At 35.6% G+C, this 19879-nt stretch overlaps 1 protein-coding gene across 1 annotated transcript; it reads right to left on the bottom strand.

Annotated features, from left to right (window-relative positions):
- Window positions 1-596: 596 nt before the first annotated feature.
- On the bottom strand, window positions 597-19460 carry LOC114524865 (voltage-dependent calcium channel subunit alpha-2/delta-3-like). Its single transcript, XM_028546073.1, has 40 exons — window positions 19149-19460; window positions 18964-19054; window positions 18743-18838; window positions 16991-17056; window positions 15574-15694; window positions 14995-15126; window positions 14786-14846; window positions 14431-14481; window positions 14049-14148; window positions 13850-13921; window positions 13455-13547; window positions 13083-13208; window positions 12840-12921; window positions 12672-12721; window positions 12212-12283; window positions 11938-11988; window positions 11596-11664; window positions 11004-11078; window positions 10724-10807; window positions 9910-9990; window positions 9623-9684; window positions 8361-8434; window positions 7971-8034; window positions 7553-7614; window positions 7207-7297; window positions 6892-6948; window positions 6119-6228; window positions 5803-5853; window positions 5594-5655; window positions 5484-5498; window positions 5208-5270; window positions 3970-4040; window positions 3630-3705; window positions 3376-3428; window positions 2882-2931; window positions 2586-2684; window positions 2470-2500; window positions 2255-2367; window positions 1801-1883; window positions 597-1409 (listed from the first exon to the last, which is right to left on the bottom strand). The coding sequence occupies exons 1-40, from the start codon at window positions 19214-19216 to the stop codon at window positions 1320-1322; spliced, it is 3018 nt and encodes a 1005-aa protein (XP_028401874.1). The 5' UTR covers window positions 19217-19460; the 3' UTR covers window positions 597-1319.
- Between the last annotated feature and the right edge of the window lie 419 nt (window positions 19461-19879).

Genomic DNA, 19879 nt, shown 5'->3' with positions numbered 1-19879 from the left:
AACTGGCAACCTTCTCATCTGCTTCCGTCTATATATAAAGATATAGTCAAAACAAAATCATTACACGTTACCAAGTATAGGCACTTACCCTGTGAGAACTGAGACATGTAAGCTTGAATGTTCGCTTGGAGCTTGTCAAGCCGGACTATACATTTCATGTAATGGATTTTCCATCTTTGTGGATTATAACATATTACAGTGTTGTAAAGCCATTTACTGATTCATATTGTAAACGAAGTTCCTCTCTTGTTATTATTCTTTAAAGGTTCGTTCAACAAAGTGACAAGTCGCTTAAACCTGTTGCAGGGACGAGGACGACCGCCCAAAAAAGTGAATAACACTCACAGCCTCGAACAGCGCTGGTATATCTCTAAATTAATCAGCCAAATATTATTAACACAACCATTGTTTTCTTTGACTTTGTTTACAACAGAGGAATTGAAGGCCGTTATTTATTCTTTAACCATGGATGCATGAACACAATGTACTTTTCCACTTAGCTGAGTCTGTTCATTATAAGAAAAGAAATTAAATAGGTAACGTGAACACCTTTTTGGCAAAGCAAACAAGAATACACCCTCATGATAAAAGTGCAGACAAATAAGTTATTAAATTTAATTGCTATAAAATTCTATTAGTGGAACATTCTAAGCATCCTAATTAGATAAATATTTGGTTAAATTAGGTAACCTTGCATAATAAAAAATCGTTTGCTCAAATAATCATGCAGGGCCGTACCCACGGGGGTATAGGGGGAAGAATTGCCAATGCCAAGTTCTATTCAATGACTTTGATATACTTTGATATGCCAGTCGCGAAATTATTTGAGCGCATTTGGACATATTCTCGGCAAACACCCCTCCCCCACCTGGAGAGCTATGGTACGACCCTGTGAATGACGATGCGATATAAAGAACAAATTAAATATTTAAACAATAATTGACAATAATATAGAACAATGAAGAACGGTTTATAGCACCACTAGACAAACATCTTGTGAAACCGTATCAAAATCTTAAACATCTGATAGCGTCCATCATAAATAGACTCAGATAACTGATTAAACTATACAATCGCAAATGTTTCGCTACATTTTAGTCTTACAAAATGGCTCCTCAATACACTCATTAGACATGCGATGAGCAGTAGCCAATACCCATGCAATAATAGTGCACTAAACTCCGGTATCTATTTACACTCTATACTTCTAAATAAATAGTAAAACTGTACAATTATTATATTAGTGTTTTAAATAAACAAAAGGGAACTTTTACGCAAATGATTCCATTTCTACTTTTCCCTTTTCTAATTGATGAATTTCATTTCCTCAACAGCATCACGAATTGCACGAGAACAAGAAGAACAGTAGAAGGTATCAACGCTTTGCCAGAACTGCACTCATTTGACTCCTAAATTCGAAAGCGAGATTCAAAAAATGACCCGATTAACACTATATAGAGAGAGGTTCATCTCATGTTGAACGGCCTTTTGACCATCGCTCCTAGCCACGTGTGCGTTTTGTTTATAGATACGCGTGTAGCGATAAGGCTTTGCATTCTCTTTTGTGTTTCCTTATTTTTGCCAGAAATACAAGTATAGTTGGCACAAACAGATTTGAATTTTTAATGCGGGAAATTGCTACAGAGTTCAATGAATTCTTGGAAGGGTGACCCATGCGCTGGGCATGCGTGTGTCTGGGCGGCCATAATTGGAATTCCTATTTTGTTCCACCAGTTGTTTGCCAAATATACCCTTAAAATTTAAAAACTTGGTCCTGATTGCTATAATACTAATACTCACCCTTTTTTTCGGAGCACAGGAACCGAGGCTCTCAGCCGGAGCTCGGTGATGGTCAGCTAAGTCACACGATGCTTCAATTTCAAGTAATTATGGTTAAGACCAACAACAAATTATCTGAATTTTATTGGCTAATATTAAAAATATTTCGAATATTTCCCCTTTACTCGACCGTCCTCACTGTCCGGCCGTGCTTTTAATTTCTGAAAACAAAAATTTTAATGACCGATACGGCAAGCGAATTAACTACAAAAATTAGTACTATATGCATGGTACAATAGTACGTCTAATTGCGTAGCTGGATATTAAAACACGATCTACACAAGTTTTATATATACTGCAAAGATATTGACACATGATTTTGCGATAGTTCTTGTGAGAGTGACAGAATTCAGGGTACCTGCTTACAATCTAAAGCTCCTTTCTAGTTTCTATAAGATTAACAAGAAAAGGATATTTTCTTGCGAGATAACCATCTGTTTTGTTTTGCTCGCGCAAAAGGAACTGTTTTTAACATTGACAATAACCAACAATAAATTTGTATTGTCAACACCAGACGACGTGTAAGACCTACAGATATATGAGCAAGATTTTGTTTAATATTGTTTCTATATATCAACTTTACATCAGACGACAAATTGATATCTTATCGAGATATCGTTTTAAATTTACCTTTGACAGCCGTGGTCGGCCGGAAGTGAGCCTAAAAAGTCAAATGGAGCTCTAGTTTCTCACAAAATCCTGTTTCAATTAACTCGTATAGAGATTTACAGCCTGAATATACTCACTGTTTTCGGCGTCGTCTTTACTTCCAGTTTCACGAAAATACAAATCGATATTCTTAAAGCAAGCATATGTTTTGTCTTCTTCTTCGTCTTCTGCTTTACCTACAATGAGGAGGAATGGAAACAACATTATCCCGAGTTTGAAAGTTAACTACAAAGGAAAATGACGACTTACAACAGTCCATCACACCTCAGTTATAGACATGCATGCACTGTTATAGAAAGTGACTTTTGGGGCAGCTGGCACCTTGCCCCTCCACCCCCCACCCTGCCTGACACGCAATGTATCGATGTCGTACCTTGATTTGTCCCAGTCATAGCAGTATAAAGGCTGTATTGAATCAAACTTCTAAAATACAAAAATAACAGATTAATCTGTTAAATAATTTTTGAAATCTACTCTAGGAGGTTTGGAGGATACTGCCCCCCGAAAAATTTTGAAATCTCGGGGTAAATTAGAGGAGATTTTCCTCGTTTTGGTGATGATATTTTCAACGATATCAAAATCCTAGAAGTTAATTTTTTTATCTTTATTATTTTGGAAAAAGGGAAAATATACTTCCAACCACTCCGTCGTATTTTTAGGATAAATTGTCTCTTTTGCCACCCACCACCACTAAGCACCCTATATTGCAAGCCAGTTCAGCGTGTTGATTGGCCAATCGTGAGCAATGCAATGCGTGGAGATACAAACTTAAAAGGTTTCTAACTTGAGTGCGTCTATACTGTGTTTTCCTTATGCTATAGTGACTATATATTCTAGTGAATCAATTCAAACACGTCATGCACTCACAATGCCATTGTCTGAGTCCACCATTTGGCATAGTTAACAAGTGAGAATATCGGCTAAAAATAAAATAGAAACAATCAATTTTAAGATGCGAAAGAGCTGATTACACAACTGACGATCGTTGGAACTGCCGTCTTTGACTTAGTCAAATTGTCAGGTTTTGAGTTTCCTTACACCGAAGCAGTCTCCTTCAATGGTGATTTCAGCGTCAGACATCATGTTTAATTGTATAATTAAGGTATACATTAAAGACTTACATCCAAGAGTCTAACAGAGCTACTCGAATCTTCAGAACTTTTTTTACATGTTGCTTGTACATCGGTGAAGTTGTACCTATTATTGAACGACAAACTAGCTGTATATTTTCCCAAGGTTTTGCTATTTTTCATCAAACACGATGCATAAAACGAATGACATTGTAACTTGTGCTTATGTGTAGTGCTTGTAGTTGGGGACCACATGACCAGCAGCTGGTCAGCACTCACCCCAAATGCACATATATACCCCGCACTGGGTTCAGTCCCTGTTAATTGAAAGACTTTTTATCGCTAGAATTCCAATAACAACTCAACCTGTGGAGTTTAATGGTCATCTTACTTTTGGTAAACTTTCTTATCAATCAAATCTTCCATAACATATCCTTCATGTTCACCGAAGAATTGACCATTCTGCAAGGTGTAAAAACAATACACTCATATCAAACAACGAAATCAAATTGTTGGTCATTTTCACTATGATTTTGTGCTTTTAACAAGAAGAAAAATTGCACCAACTACAGGGTGAGTCAAAAAAAGTGACACCTTTGAAATTCAAATTAGCCGTATAGCGGCTGTAATGTGACAGAAGTTGCCTAAAATATTTCATGGGTATACGAAGCATATCATATTAATTAACCTAAAACATAAAGTTTGTTCCCATTGGGAGTTAAAATGCATTCTAAGCTCTGTAAATACAAAAGAATAGTTTTATCAAATCGTTTTTGTTGATTGTACATGGGAATTGTCATATTCCAGTCATAAGTTCGCAGCTAATTTGAATTTCAAAGGTGTCACTTTTTTTTGACTCACCCTGTATATCCCAGTGGCGTCGCCAGCATCGATAAGTGGGGTGGACATATTCATATATTCATGTTCACAGACCGTTAAAACAATCAATTTGAAAAGAAATGAGTAATGTAAAACACGAATATATGAATAAGTCCCCCCCCCACTTATCAAGCTGGCGACGCCACTGCTATATATCCACGTTACAAACATTTCCAATGATGAGATTTATAAGCAACTCATTTTGACAAAACTAATAGCTTAAAGGATATGCGTACTTAGCTAAGTTTAATACGAGCTGCCATATTCACAATTTCGAATACCTTACACGTATTCTTGGGTTTCATGTGACGTCATAATTCCAGTGGGGGTCATCTCGAAATCGAGACACAGTAAATTGGAGAGAGTTAATTGTTCGTTGTATGTGTTGGCTTTGTGCTTCGTTGCAAATATACGCAATTTCGTATCATTTGCTCACTGCTGTTCAGCATAAGGGTCGAAGCAATTAAGGTTGACCCCCAATTGTTAGTTATTGTCCGGCAATGTGTCCATGCAGGCATAAAATAAAACCGGATCTCAACTAAGTATGAAACCAAGAGTCAAATACTAATAACAATGGCAATTGACGGGGGTAGCAGTTTAGGTATATATGTCCTTCAGGATATCTTTTTTAAACCTTACCAAATTCGTTATAGCTAATTGCATTCATTATAAATTTACATGAGTAAATTAGGCACAGTATAAAGGTGACATATTCCTCTAATATTATTTTGTGAATAGTATTGATCCTACCTTGTTCTCTTCCTTCGACGAGACGATGTAGCCATTCTCATCCAATAGATAACAAAATATATCCTACAAAAAGATATAATCTAATTATAGCATCGAGTTTTGCAATTCACTTGAAAAGAGGGTATGTTTACCTTCCTTCTCATAAAACACCTTATATCAACATTTAGTTAATGTTCTATGCAAAAAATATATTTTTACAAACACAATAATACCGTATATTTCCTGCATTTTTGCAATCATCATTTCATGCAATAAAATAAAATCGAGTCTATTTACCTCATCGCCTTCACACTATAAGAATTAAGAAATACCAAGTAGATATTAATGAGTTACTCCTAACTATAGAATGATTCCAATGAGAGCGAATTAATATGCACTGGATATACCTCATTGTGTGTATCTTTAAGAATTCTTTTTAAATAAGACGATTCCATGTGAATTCCAGTGACTAGAACGGCACAAAAAGTCGAAAAAACATGACATTCACTGCCGTTTTTATTATACCCATGCATTACGTATATAAAAGAACTGATAACGCCCTTGGGTGTTGGTCCTATTGACATGCCTTGGATACAAATATTCAGTAAATGTTTACCTCCCCAAAGTACGTTTCCTTTTTTAGCAACCACAGCTTTACTAGCGTGCACTACAACAAAACAAGTATTGTAACACATTTATAATATATACAAAGCTAGTATATAAACCTAGTATAAACACGCGTGTTCCATTTTAGGCAGAGATTATTTCAATTCAGAGCCAGGAGTAAGTCTGGCGTTAACTATATATTGGGGGGGGGGGTATTAATGACAAGTAATAGCACATCTTTAAACTTATCGCATCCATTTTCGGGTCCGTCCCAGTCGAGGCACATCTGATTCCAGTGCAAATTTCACGAATCTAAATTACTTTACCTTCATTTGTACTAGGCGCGGAAAAAATTATAGGTTGAGTTTTCCAACTATCAGCGGCCCTCTCAAAATATTCCTGTTTTATGGATGTACTAAACGTTGTGTTTTCTGATCTAGAAAAATAAAGATGAAAGACATTGACATTATTTTTTTACACAATGAACGTTATTACGTTTTGCTTCGGTCAATATTTAACATTTAGTCGTCGAAAGCGAGGCGTTTACAAGCCTGAGCCGAAGGCGAAGTGAATATAGGCTTGTAATCACCGAGCCAGAGGCGACTAATTGTTTTAGTATAAATTTCGAGGGGTTTAAAAATAATAATCAACATAATTCATAAAAATTTATAATGACTTCAAATTTCTTCTTTGAAAAACAACAACAAAAAGCTATCGTCACTGACCAGTGAGTATCACTTCAGAGACAGCGAATTTTGACCAATTAGAATGCAGGAAAATCAATAATCACCTCGAAACTAATACTAAATGTGTGTCTTTACAACAGCAGCAAGGTATTAAGGCCTGGTTCGAATACAGGGTGTAATAGTACAATAGTACAAGAGTGTACTTCTATAATTGTGTAGCTCACAAAGAGAGTATCTTTTAATCATCGACGGTCAGCGATGGCTATATACTGTCGGTGTTTATACTGTTGAATGAAGTCTTTTGTTACCGACCACAAACAATACATCGCCGACTGTCGGTGACACCGTGACATATGAGAACAAGTCTTAACAATGATCAAAATCAAGATCATAGTGGAGGATGCATAGCTTACTTGTAAAATGTCAATCCTGATGTTGTTCCAATGAAAATAGCCTTAATCCTATCTGAACTATAAAAAGGTAAGGAGAAAATCTTAGGAAATCTGAAATAACAAGGACTAAAATTAAATTATTTCTGCAAATGCTTCTCCCGCTCGAATAAAAAATAAAAAATAACCATGTTTTAACAATGACAAGATTTCAAATTCTGACCTGCAATCATTTAAACGATAATTTCGTACCATTCTATTCTAACTAGGCTTGGGTTTTAATGGAGGTACACTATACACATTTCAAGTTCAGATTTCTTTGCAAGAAAATATTTGTACCTTATTTCCCCTGGCTTCCAAGCAGACCCAAGGCCAAGCTCAGTGATGTCGAAAATAACATGGTCGATCAAGTCAGTATTCTTTTCGCATTCTATATTTTTTTTTAAAAACACAATATACACACTTTTTATGACTTAGCAATGTAAATAAGGACGTCAAATGTCCTATCATATATGTACAGGTTTCTTTCAAATGATTTATCCTATCTCTCCCAGGGTAAAATACTTTAATATCTTGCTCTGTGTAGCAATAGTGACAACTAAACCCTCTCATTAAGACAACACTATATGTCTCATTGGGTTTTTCTTCATAACATGCAAAGCAACTGTATAGTCCTGTGTCTTACCAGACTTTTCCAGGCTGTTTTTTAACTCTGTCCAGTTGTTTATTTGTCCAGAGCAATAAGGCCTGAAATTATCAGATGCATGAAACTGATGAAATTGTTTTTTTCAAAACTTTATACTAAATAAACCAGGCAAAAACGCGAGTGCATAAAAAAGTTAAGGAACACAAAGAGTACAACAAAAAGATAAGTTACGTGACGACCTATTATAGCACATCATTCAAAGTAAAAGCCAAGCCATAGTATAATTATTTATGCATGACTGTCATGCAAGAGAAAAGTTTCGTTCACTTTTTTCCCGCGCCGAAAGTAGCTACAATTATCGCATATATAGTGACGCATACACACATCAAAAAACAACAATAAGACTATCTTTTATCAACCGATGGTATAGTATGGAACACGTTTTTCAGAAACTCACCAGTTTTTTCCAACTGAAATATTAATTCCTGCTTGTTGTAAAGCTTCGGACGCTTTCTTAATATCTAGACATGGAAAAACGAAACGAACTCCACTCCCTAGCTTTAATAATTTGCTATAGTAGATGAAAATGTGGTTTAATATATGGCAACATCCCACCTTCTATATAGGCGGGAATATAGGCGGGAATATAGGCACAATTATATACACTTGACATTTGTCAGTGTAAATAATAGTGCTAATCTAAATCTACTCATATCCTTGTTGTTATCAAATCTCCTATTTTTATCGAGGTCATCAGGTGGCTGAAACAGCTATGGTGCACAGTGTTCAACACAACCTATTCATGCAGGACTATGTTTTTGTATGAAAAACATGTGTAACTAACTACCTTTTTCATATTGGTTCTTTCTTTGTGGTGCACTGATTACAGAAGATCCATAGTCTGTCATAGCTATACCAACACTACAATAAGAATTCATTTTGAAATACAATTCATTAATATATACTATGGCCGTATTCTAAAAGACCGTGTTTTAGAAGAATAATTCTTTTCAGAACAGGCCAGGGAGAGAGGCACTAGAAATAAGTAAGCTTCCTAAATAAGTGGATCTCCCTATAGTCTCGCCAACTGATCAAATAACATGAACCACATAGACTGGCAGTAAATAAATATTCATATTATGTCAAGATATTTAAAGTTACGGTTGAATGCAATTTGTCCTCATTTTGCTCTAATGAATGCATATTAACAGCTAGGTAGTTTCAGGGACTCCAGGTGATTCCCGCCGAATATTAACATGGGGCCGGTTGTATGAAAGCCGGATAGCGCTAATCACCGGATAGTGATTTTTTCAATCGCTTTAAAATCGCGCGTTGTTGGGTATAACTTTGATTAAATCTTAGTATTTCTAAATTGAGGATTCTCTTTAACAATAGTTGGTTACAATTTACAAAGCTGAAATTTTATTGCGATTCAAGCATTTTTAGAAGGGTTGAAAAAATCACTATCCGGTGGATATAGCGCTATCCGGCTTTCATAGCTACAACCGACCTCTGACTCGTCTTGACTTTGTCGCTCAACAAAAAAAAAAAAAATAATATATTATATATATATATATATATATTATATATATATATATATTATATATATATATATATACCTGAACGAGGTGCTACTTTATATACCTGAACGATATACCTGAACGAGGTGCTACTTTATATACCTGAACGAGGTGCTATATATATATACCTGAACGAGGTGCTACTTTATATACCTGAACGAGGTGCTATATATATATACCTGAACGAGGTGCTACTTTATATACCTGAACGATATATATACCTGAACGAGGTCCTACTTTATATACCTGAACGAGGTGCTACTTTATATACCTGAACGATATATATACCTGAACGAGGTGCTACTTTATATACCTGAACGATATATATACCTGAACGAGGTGCTACTTTATATACCTGAACGAGGTGCTACTTTATATACCTGAACGAGGTGCTACTTTATATACCTGAACGAGGTGCTACTTTATATACCTGAACGAGGTGCTACTTTATATACCTGAACGAGGTGCTACTTTATATACCTGAACGAGGTGCTATATATATACCTGAACGAGGTGCTAGTTTATATACCTGAAGGAGGTGCCGCTGATGTGTTCGTATGAATAATTCAATTTTCTTTTTACAATACGAAACTAAAAAAGGTAAAAACTTTCCATTTCACTTGCCCAAAATCCCTGCAAGTCAACACAAATGATCCTTTGCGAATGTACACAGTACACACATACATCATACATCATATAGATCTCTAACATGATTTTTTTCTGTTTTGAATGTTTCTGTTTGGGAAGTTTTCTGTTTCCAACAAAAAATATTATTGGAAAATTGAGAAATATCCGGCTCCACGAAGCATTTTATACCTTATCATCATACTTCGCCAAGACAAGAGATCTTGAATACCCCAAGTCGTTTTTCTTTCCGTCTATCATCTCTTTCGCAAGCTTAATTAAGATCAACAGCAAGATTAGTTCCTGTTGCACCTCAACGGAATTATAAAGCCATCAAGAAATAACAAGTAAATACTCAACTTGCTTTACAAAATAGGATTAGTGAACGTTGATTTCAGCGTTGTCAAGTTTAATAAAAAATTCACCTAATAGACCTTTTCGGTAATTACGTTACAACATTGTCGTTTTAAACTTAGAACCACTGTAAATGAGATGGATTTCATGTTTTACTTTCACATTAAGCTATGTGCAAAGATGCAAAACATCATTCTATAACCCGTGCATGAAAAATAATTTTTAATTTTTACTAATAAGTATGGAATAAGCCATAACGCGGGAACGAGGCTCGCGGTCTTGGCCCCTCAGCCTCGTTCTCGTGTCATGGCTTATTACCACATTTCTTGGTCAAAATAAAAATTTTATTTCATACATGTGTTGAAGAAGGATGTTTTGCATCTTCGCACGTAGCTCGTGAGAGTAAAACTTGAAATCCATTTCATTTAAGGTGGTTCTAAATCTAAAACCTTGTGATGTTAAAATGTTGTCACGTAATTACCGTTCTGAAAAAGTTTATTTCCCGGGGGGATCAGTATTACACTCTTTTGAGTGTAATGTACGACTCAGTACGGCTGTTCAAAACTGTAGATATCTTCAACAATCCGAAACATAAATGACCTCTAATCAAAATTTTCCCATATTTTTCACATATATATAGTCGCCCACTTACCTTCTGATCTCTGTCGGGATCATCAAAGTGGGGCATGACCTCAGATAAGTAAACACTGATACGATCCTTCAATGTGGTTTCCTCCTATTTAAACAGAAATATTGTTATGATGAATACATCAGTACGCCAAACAGGAATGGAAGGCCAGAAATATAAAGGTCTGAGACCTGATTCTCAGGTTAACGTCACTTTTTTGTTGTGTCATTTGAAACTTTGCATGATCAATATATAACTGAACGTTAACGTATTATAATAAAGTTGTTTCTTATCTACATCGTACCTCTTTATTTAATAGTGGATGGAAGAAAACCAATCCATTGTTAGTTATTGCAAATGGATAACCGCCAGCACCCAGCTATACAAAGTTTAAAATTAAAGTATTTTGTTTATTAATTAACAAAGTTGTGTGCCTTACGTCGATAGGTTGGGAACGAGTTGGGAGTCTCCTGGGGCCGGTTGTATGAAACTCTTTAACTACATTTTGCATAGGTGAGGGAAAATCAGTTATGATTTTGTGGCACTTCACCCGATGTAGGGGTTTTTTAAACGGCCTTAACTTCGGGTGGAAACATACACAACTCAATTCAAGCCAGGGACAGGTTGATTCCAGTCGATTTCTATCGGAGGACTTTTTTCAACTGTTCCTGGCTTGAGTTGTGTATAATTCCACTCGGAATTAAGACCCTTTAAAAAAAACCCCTTACATTTTGCATAGTTAAATCCTATAGTTAACTCAGAAATACACAACTTTGATTGGCCAATTCTGTCCTTAACTACAGTCTTTTATGACAACCACGATACAACTGACTTCTGGTGATGCGAAACTTGCGCAAATATAACTCAAAAAATAATAACTCAGAAATAATTCTCACATGTGGCTCCGGAAACATGGCTAAAATCTCATCTAAACGAACATCAGAGCCAAGCACACCAACAAGTTTCTAGGGATGAAGTACATGTAATGAAATTAAAATGAAGTGTTTAAAAAATGAATGAACATAAACAGAACATTATTAAAAATAAATGAATTATAACTGGGAATGAAAAAATGTTTCAATTAACATAATTTTGTTTGCGCCGTTAATGCTTTTATGTAAAAAGTGCAACTATAGTAGTTGATTTATTAATAAATTTGTAACATTTATTAGGCATGAGCAAGTTTTAAATCAATGATTTCATAAACTCACTTTTAGGTTTTTTAGGATTATGCCTACCTTTCTCTGATCAAAAATAGGAAGTACAAGAGCCGACGTCATACCAAGTCCCTATATAATAAAATAAAACATTGTAAAATATAACATATGTATGAACGTTGGGGAAAAAATAAACCATATAAACCTTGGACCCAGATGCTGCATGAACGAGTATATATGCTTACGAGGGTCGCTTCCTATATACCCTGGGTAACGCACCTTGGTGTAAAAGCCAGAAAGCCTTATCTATAAATTCCTGAAGTCAGTACTGATAAAAATAACAGAGGCAACAAACCTGAGCGTCCGAATACATTGGTGTCCATTTGGCCTTCTCATCTCTTGAACGACTTAAAACTGTCACGTATTTCTAACAAAAAAAGAGTAGACGTAAGTCAATGAAAAATAAACCAAAGAAATGAAAGAATAATCAATGTTATCGTCATCTAAGCGTTTACGTTATCTATAATAATACTCATTTGTAAATATGTATATGTATGTATATATATATAGGCGAGGTGGTTACAAGCCAATATTCATGCTCAAGCCAATATTCATGCTTCAGAGAAAGTGAATCTTGACCAATAAGAATGCAGGAAAATCAATAGTCACCTCGATATTTATACTTTATATAGTACATCCACATAGATCATTACATTGACACTTGAATATAATAAGTCATTTCAATCAAATCCTTGCAGGAAAAAAAACATCCCACTGAAGAAATCTGTGCAACACGAGGATAATTATTTGCTTACCACAATGTTTTCACGAACATCACTCAACGTTTCAATCCTGTAAAAAAACCCTGAAAGGGAATAAAAGAGATGAATCAAACGCGAGCATACATGTTTCTTCTTTAAATTCACCACTTGCTCATGTTCAGCTTCTAGCCATGATCACAATCGATAATTGCAATGATTTACCATTGTTATTACAAGCAATCCACTTTACTGCTTCAAAAGGACTTCCGTTTTCACGACCAACCAAGTAAGTGAACACTCGAACCTAAATATACAATGGTAACTTTCCTGGTTACCTCCATCTCTAACTGACAGGCCAAAACCTTGCAGTTGTTAATATAGAATCTTCTCCTTATAGTTGGTTTATCTTCAGTACAAACCCCTCGTATGAATATTGTACACTGCATTATTGTACAAACAACTTACTTTTTTTTCGCTGTTATATTTATCAAAAACATCTTCAGCAACTGTGTCACCTTCAACACCATCGGTAAAAAATGCAATTGTCTGAGTGCAGTTCGAAGTTCTTCCAGACTTCATTTCACGTGCCTCCTGCAAACATACAATAAACAACACAGTTCTTAGAACTTCACAACAGTTATTCCTGAATTTGTTCTGTCTCCGCAAAAAAAAATTGTGTGAACGAGGAATTTAATTTACTTTTTCTTCCTCCCGGCATCTCGCATACATTTATTATAATTAATAATAATAGCAGTTATTCGTCAAGGCCCATAAATATTTAGACGAACTAGATGAACGGATCACTGCTGAATAGCAAAAAATATGCATGCAACAAACCTCAAGAGCTGTAAACGCCAGTTTAAACCCTTTGTCAACGTTAGCAACATTTTTTCCCTTGACAGAATCATCCATCACTGCAGCTTTTAATATCTTAAAATGACATATGCAAAACTCAGCAAACAAAGGACAAAATATATATGAAACACACCTAAAATAAGGAACTACAGAATAACCTTTCGTCCTTCACTTTGCGTCTGCCGACATTCATCGGCTGTTTCGATTTTGCTGCTTTTCAGGCAGGACGCAAAGGTTGCCCAAGCCAGACATAATGCATGGTTATACCATCTTTTAAACTCACTCTTTATACAAATCTTCACAAAAATAACTTTTCCCCACATCCCTTTGAACATGAAATAAAGATTTAAAGCTTAATTTCTTTTTGTTATATATACCTTCTTATTTCTCTCCGTGGCTTGTACTAAATGCTTCCAGCAGTCCTTTAAATAACGAGCATTTTTGTTGAACTAAAAAACAAAAACTTTTTTTAATTTGATAACAGACACTTGAATGTCGTCGACATTCGGGAAGAATTGACGCGCACATTAATATATAAATACAAAACATCAATTGTATATCGGAGTACCCCCTTACAGAAACAATGGTGACGAAATCGTTTTCTTGCAAAGTATCCAGTAATTGTACAACGGCTGATCTCATAATTGACAATCGGTTACCAATAACACTTCCACTCCTAAATTATACAAATATTGAGAAAAAACACTATTTTATTAACTCGACTTTCTTCCATACGCACTTTCGACGATAGCTTCTTCAGCACGTACAACCACTATAAAGGCACCATCAGTCCCTTCCTTGGCCATGCAGATAAATTTAGCACAACGTATATAGGCTAATTATTCACAACACACTTGTAAACATCGAACAAACACACAGACAGAATATAATAAACATTTTCATTTTTTATGCACAATGAACGAATTAGTTTTTCGAGTCATCAACGTGAATTACTTACAGATCAAGAATAATGACCATGTCTTTTGGTGAACTCGCACCATCAATATACCTGAATATAGAGAGGGTTTCATTTAATACAAAAGCACCATTCTATATTAGAGATACGTATGTCGGTGACTTTCCGTAAAAGTCTGCTGCATTAGGATGAAGGACAAAACATTTTCATTTCTATTTTGCCGGCGCGTCCGAAATATATACGCTTTTTCGCGACGCCATCTTGAATGTATTGCTTTGGTTATTGTTCTAGTTCTTGTCCCACTTACAAATAACCTGAAGAGGATATCGTTGTTTGTCACTGTCGCATCTAATCCTCTTAAATTTTTTTGCGCACACTAAGAGTTTCTAAAACTTACCATGATCTCTTACGTACGTCGAAATACTGTAAATGCGCACTGGCATTACGCCAAGAAGTTCCTAAAATTTAATAATTTTATACACCCGTTATACTCTGTGAATATATTTTGGGGGGGGGAAATTTGACAAGCCTCGTTTTTGCGTAAATAGCAACAGACTTCTTGTTGTTGAATATAGGTCTACTACAATCGACTAGAACTGATCGTACCAGGATACCAGCGATAGACTCCATTGGACAAGCCAATATACTGCCATGCTTTCATCTTTTGATTGTTATAATTTTCCTTAAATTTCGTATCTAGTTCCTTCGTCCAGTCAATCGAGTTCAAAATTTTAACAGCTTAAATAAAGGGAAAAAGATAAGATCACGGTTGTCAGACAGATTGACTAAATAAATTACGTCAAAACAAAATTAGTGCTTCCAAAAACAAAGAAAACCAAGTATAGATTTTCTAAAGTGAACACATAATTGGCATGAAAAATATACTATTGGAAAAAGCTAAATTTGGTGGGTAAAGTGTAAATTGTATATATATCATATTATACTTATTCTTCGCCAGTTTTATGAAAACTAAAAAACATGCATTTGATTCCCAGTTCAGACAGGCAAAAATACCCTAAAAGTAAAAATGTTGGGAAACGATTGTTCTATGATTTTGATCTCTTTTCAAACCTGCCTGAAGCTGAGTGCACAAAACAATAGATCTTTAAACATAAAGAGTATCTCACAGCAACATTGCGAATGCCATGCAAATGCTTCGCTATTTGAACTAGAGTTCTAACATACTATATTGGTAGAGGTCAGTTGGAGTTTGGACAGCGCTTGTTTGCAAAGTGACACGGACAGAAAATCCATCGGTCTCTCCCAACATGGACTCGTTCCCTTCCATTGCATTAAAGTACTCGTACTGTAAGAAAACGAACCAACGTTATTTAATCAAATATGTGGTAATAAACTTGGCCTAATATGGTGGAATTCGGCCCCAGCGACACTAGTGCCAGTACCGAGTAGTCAGTTGTAGTCAGTAGTGGACAAGTAATTTTCGACTACTCTGTCTACTCGGTTTATGGTCGTTTCGTACTCTTGTCATTTCGTACTTCTGCCGTTTCGTACCCAGGCCTGGTCGTTTCGTACCCAGACATGGTCGTTTCGTACCCAGACATGGTCGTTTCGTACCCAGACAAGGTCGTTTCGAACTTTACACATGAGGGACTTAATGAGCTAGCTTTGCAAAAACAAGAAGACGAATATATTTTATTTAAGCTCATTTCAACTGCCGAAAAATATATCCGTGATCTGTCCGTTTATTTTTTACTTATACAACTGAACACTAACTATTGACACAAAGATCTTTGTACACCGGGTTACATTTCCTTCAGAAACTAACTGAATGTTAAGTTCTACAAGCAAGGCTTCCTTATGAAATAGCTCAATTAGCCTGTAGAACGGTATTCCACGACGACCAAAATACATTCAACTTTAGCAGCACCGTTTCTAGCCTCCCAACACGTGTCGCACTTTGGAGCGCGTTTTGGAAATCAAAGACATCGCCAACAGTCCAACACGCGTACAAGACGAACACAGATAATCTTCGGTTAGGTCTTGTAAAATTTTTAAATCTCTCGGAGACAGGTTCTCACAACAAGAATGGCACCACATGCATTCGGCATCCTTCGCAAAAGATCGAATTGTCATTGCATTGCAGACTGCAAGTACCACATGGCCATTTGCGCTTAAGTGTGCGTGTAGACTTTCGGACCATTTTCAAAACGATAAATTTGAACTGCCGAATGAAAAACTTAAATGTTGCAATACAGAGTTTCAAGTCAACAAAGAAAGTGGTTTTTATCAACGCTTTTAATGAAAACTGAACTGATTGCAATAAAAGCAGTCATATAGCGTTTGAGTACGAAACGACTAAAATCGGGGTACGAAACGACCATCAATTAGAGTACGAAACGACCAGGGATATGGGTACGAAATGACAAGAGTACGAAACGACCTGACACCGTCTACTCAATATTGTCAATATACGCAATTGTCAAATTCATTCACCAGACTACATGCATTAATGTTACTCAACACCTCTGGCTTTTTGAGATGATGGGATTGTTGGCCTTCACTTTCGGTGTCTTAGTAACATCAATTGCTAGACAAATTGCTAGACAAATTCTTAGTCCCTAATTTCTATTAGTATACTCACATCTTCGCCTAAATCTGTCTTTATAGTGTGGTTTTTGTAAACCAGCTCAGCATATTTTGCCATGTCCTACAATAATAAAATACTTTGTTTTCATGCCATCCTCTGCGTCAAAAAGACGTTTCGTGGCACCTTTTTGATACTTGATAACGCCCCAGTCGCCCCTTCAACCTATTTATATGTCTCACATGACCCATATCTAAGGGCTTATGCAAAGGGTTTATGAATTAACAAAAATCAAACTGATTTTACATCGTATCTGCAACTTAACTATCTACAACGAAAACTATATGACGAAAACTAAAGGTATACTTGAGGACAGTGATACCCAAAACAATTGCATTTTACTGGACTAACACAAACGAGTAGCTATATAGTCTTTAAAACTATGCTGCATGAACAGCTAGTATTTGTTATAAATGCTATGTGGACAAATGGGGAATTGAATAAGATGTGGATCCATGCATGAATGGATGAAAATGGCTCTAGTGAGTATTTATTTATTATATTTAGTATATGGAATTGTATGTTGCTTCTTGTAATATTGTTAAGCAATAATCAGCGAAATGTCACATGATGATACCACAATAACACAATAGTGTCATTAATTAGAATGCATCATTTGATTCATTGTCATTGATATTTGCTAGCAAGTATGCCATAAGACAAGACAATTAGTATTTCTTCATGGCAGATGTCAGACCAGGAGGAAAGAAACAAGATATACACATTCCCTGCCCTATTTACAATGTCATCAAGTTGTTATCATCAAATTGAGGGTTCACACAATTCTTTACTAGCCTTCTTTCCTATTACTCCTGCCATTCCGCTTTCTTCGCCCTAGTCATAGCAGACATAGCCCATTTGAAAAAACACATGCATCCTTTGCTGTCCTCACTTGCCTCCCTCCCACCATTCCCCACTTGCCCCCCCAACATTCTCATATTGTTTAAAATAAAAATCATTAAGTTGGTTAGAAAACTAATATAATTCAGTTATAACAGTTGTCTTGCAAAAATTTTGCAAAGTAGGTTTATAGAGTGCGTCTAGTGTATGGTTTCAAAAAAAGTGGTGTCGGAAAGTCCCATACATAAATCTTTTTATTCATGAGTATATTGGAGATGCATGCGCCCTAGGGCAGCTAGGGTGAGCACCCTGATGTATCATTGCAAAAATGGGATGTCTACACTAGCAATTTCTATAAGATAATTAATGCACTGGTTGGATACCTGAAACTTTTTAAACATTAGGTTTTTTTATTGCTTTTTGATATGCCTTAGCGATATAAACTTTGGTGTTAAAAGATATTTTGGAAAGTGATTTTCCAATTGCCCACCCTCTTTAATTTCGTATATGAATTTATAAGGATATATAACTTGTTCAGTCAGAATATGCATATAATTAAAACCTTCTAAATCTGAGAAATGTATGCTTGCAAATACTTTTTTACAAAGTATTTCATCAAAAAATTATCCCAATTGATTAAATACATTTTGCCTTTTGGTTCCTAGCTTGGTTGAGGGAGACCCTTTTAAACACCTGTCAAAAGTTCCTGCAATCCACTTCAGGTTCAAACAAATTGTCATTTATTTTTTGTTCTCAGTCACCAAGTAAATGCTTTTTGCATGTGCATATAAAGGTTTCTAACTTCTGGAAACTCTGGTTTATTAATATATATATATTATATGGATGGTTTTGTACAAAGCTTTACAATATGTGGCAATAATGAAAACAAAATTTTAAAACAATACCTACCTCAGCTGTGGATGTTCGATTCTTGAATAACATTTTTAAATTACTAATATCCTTATCTATTGCCGTCTTCGCGAGCGATTTCCCATCAAGATCTTTCTGCAATAAATTCATATTAGCAAACAGTTTATAATGAAGCAATGAAAAATGTATTCTCAATCGTATATACAAACGTCATATATTTATAACGGTTTGAATGAACAAATGCTGGCAAAAAAACTTACCACGATGTCGGACAATGTCGAATAGTTTACTGCTTCATTCAGAACGCTGGCCAGTTTCACGCTTAAATTATTTGCGACGGTGCGAGTTTCACTGTAGAAATTTCAAACGTTTAAAACAGAAAAATATATACACATACATATAGCAGACGCTTTCATAAAAAAATATATTATATTATCTAACTTACTCATCTGCGCCATAAATGCTTCCGAACGAAGCAAAGATGAAAATTATAGCAAAATTGAACAAACTCATCGCTTCCCGTTTTGAACGTCGTATGCGTGGACAAATGAAAAACACAGCACAATTAGATGCAGCGGATTATTTTCCCGAGACACGTAGAAAATAGAAAGATATGAATGTTTAAAAGCTTATGTTGACACAAATGCAGATGTTGTGTGTTATAATATGCGACAGGTGGTTCACTCATACAATAAACGCAATTGGTCAATCCCGTATATTGAATAGATAAACGAAGACATTTCCACATATATAACAACAAATAGTCTACAACTAATTCGAAGATGAAGAGAATTCGAAGATGAAGAGGAAAAACGAAATGAAAAATAATAAAACATATTCTTTGCCACTCAATTGCACACGATGGGCATAGCATGTTGACTAATTAGTGACAATAAATTACAATTCCATTTTGGATTATACACTTTTTGGCTTTCATTAATTACTTTTTTGCAACAATCTCATGTTCTAAATGCTAGGCTATATATTATTAGGTATTTCTCATGCCTGCTGTTTGTATCGAGGGCATCAGGAACACCGAATGATGCGAGGGCAGAGTTCAGACTTTCATTAATGGGCACGGCGCAATGCTATCGTTTACCTCTCTCTGATATTATTTCAGAGGTCTCTGGTAAAGGACCACCCTGGAAGGAACGGATCGAGTTTGGGTTTTGTTCC

This window comes from Dendronephthya gigantea, unplaced genomic scaffold (genome assembly GCF_004324835.1).
Source record: "Dendronephthya gigantea isolate DGI-Jeju-01 unplaced genomic scaffold, DenGig_1.0 000001F, whole genome shotgun sequence".
NCBI classification, from domain to species: Eukaryota; Metazoa; Cnidaria; class Anthozoa; order Malacalcyonacea; family Nephtheidae; genus Dendronephthya; species Dendronephthya gigantea.
Note: the sequence above shows the minus strand (reverse complement) of the source record. Positions and strands in the feature narration are given on the sequence as shown.

Excerpts from the sequence above, each read along its gene's own strand:
- LOC114524865 (XM_028546073.1), bottom strand. The coding sequence starts at position 19,216 with ATGAGTTTGTTCAATTTTGCTATAATTTTCATCTTTGCTTCGTTCGGA. Across the intron at positions 13,548-13,849 it reads CCACGGAGAGAAATAAGAAG|ATATTAAAAGCTGCAGTGAT; the intron begins GTATATATAACA and ends TGTCATTTTAAG. Across the intron at positions 4,041-5,207 it reads CGTCGAAGGAAGAGAACAAG|AATGGTCAATTCTTCGGTGA; the intron begins GTAGGATCAATA and ends TACACCTTGCAG.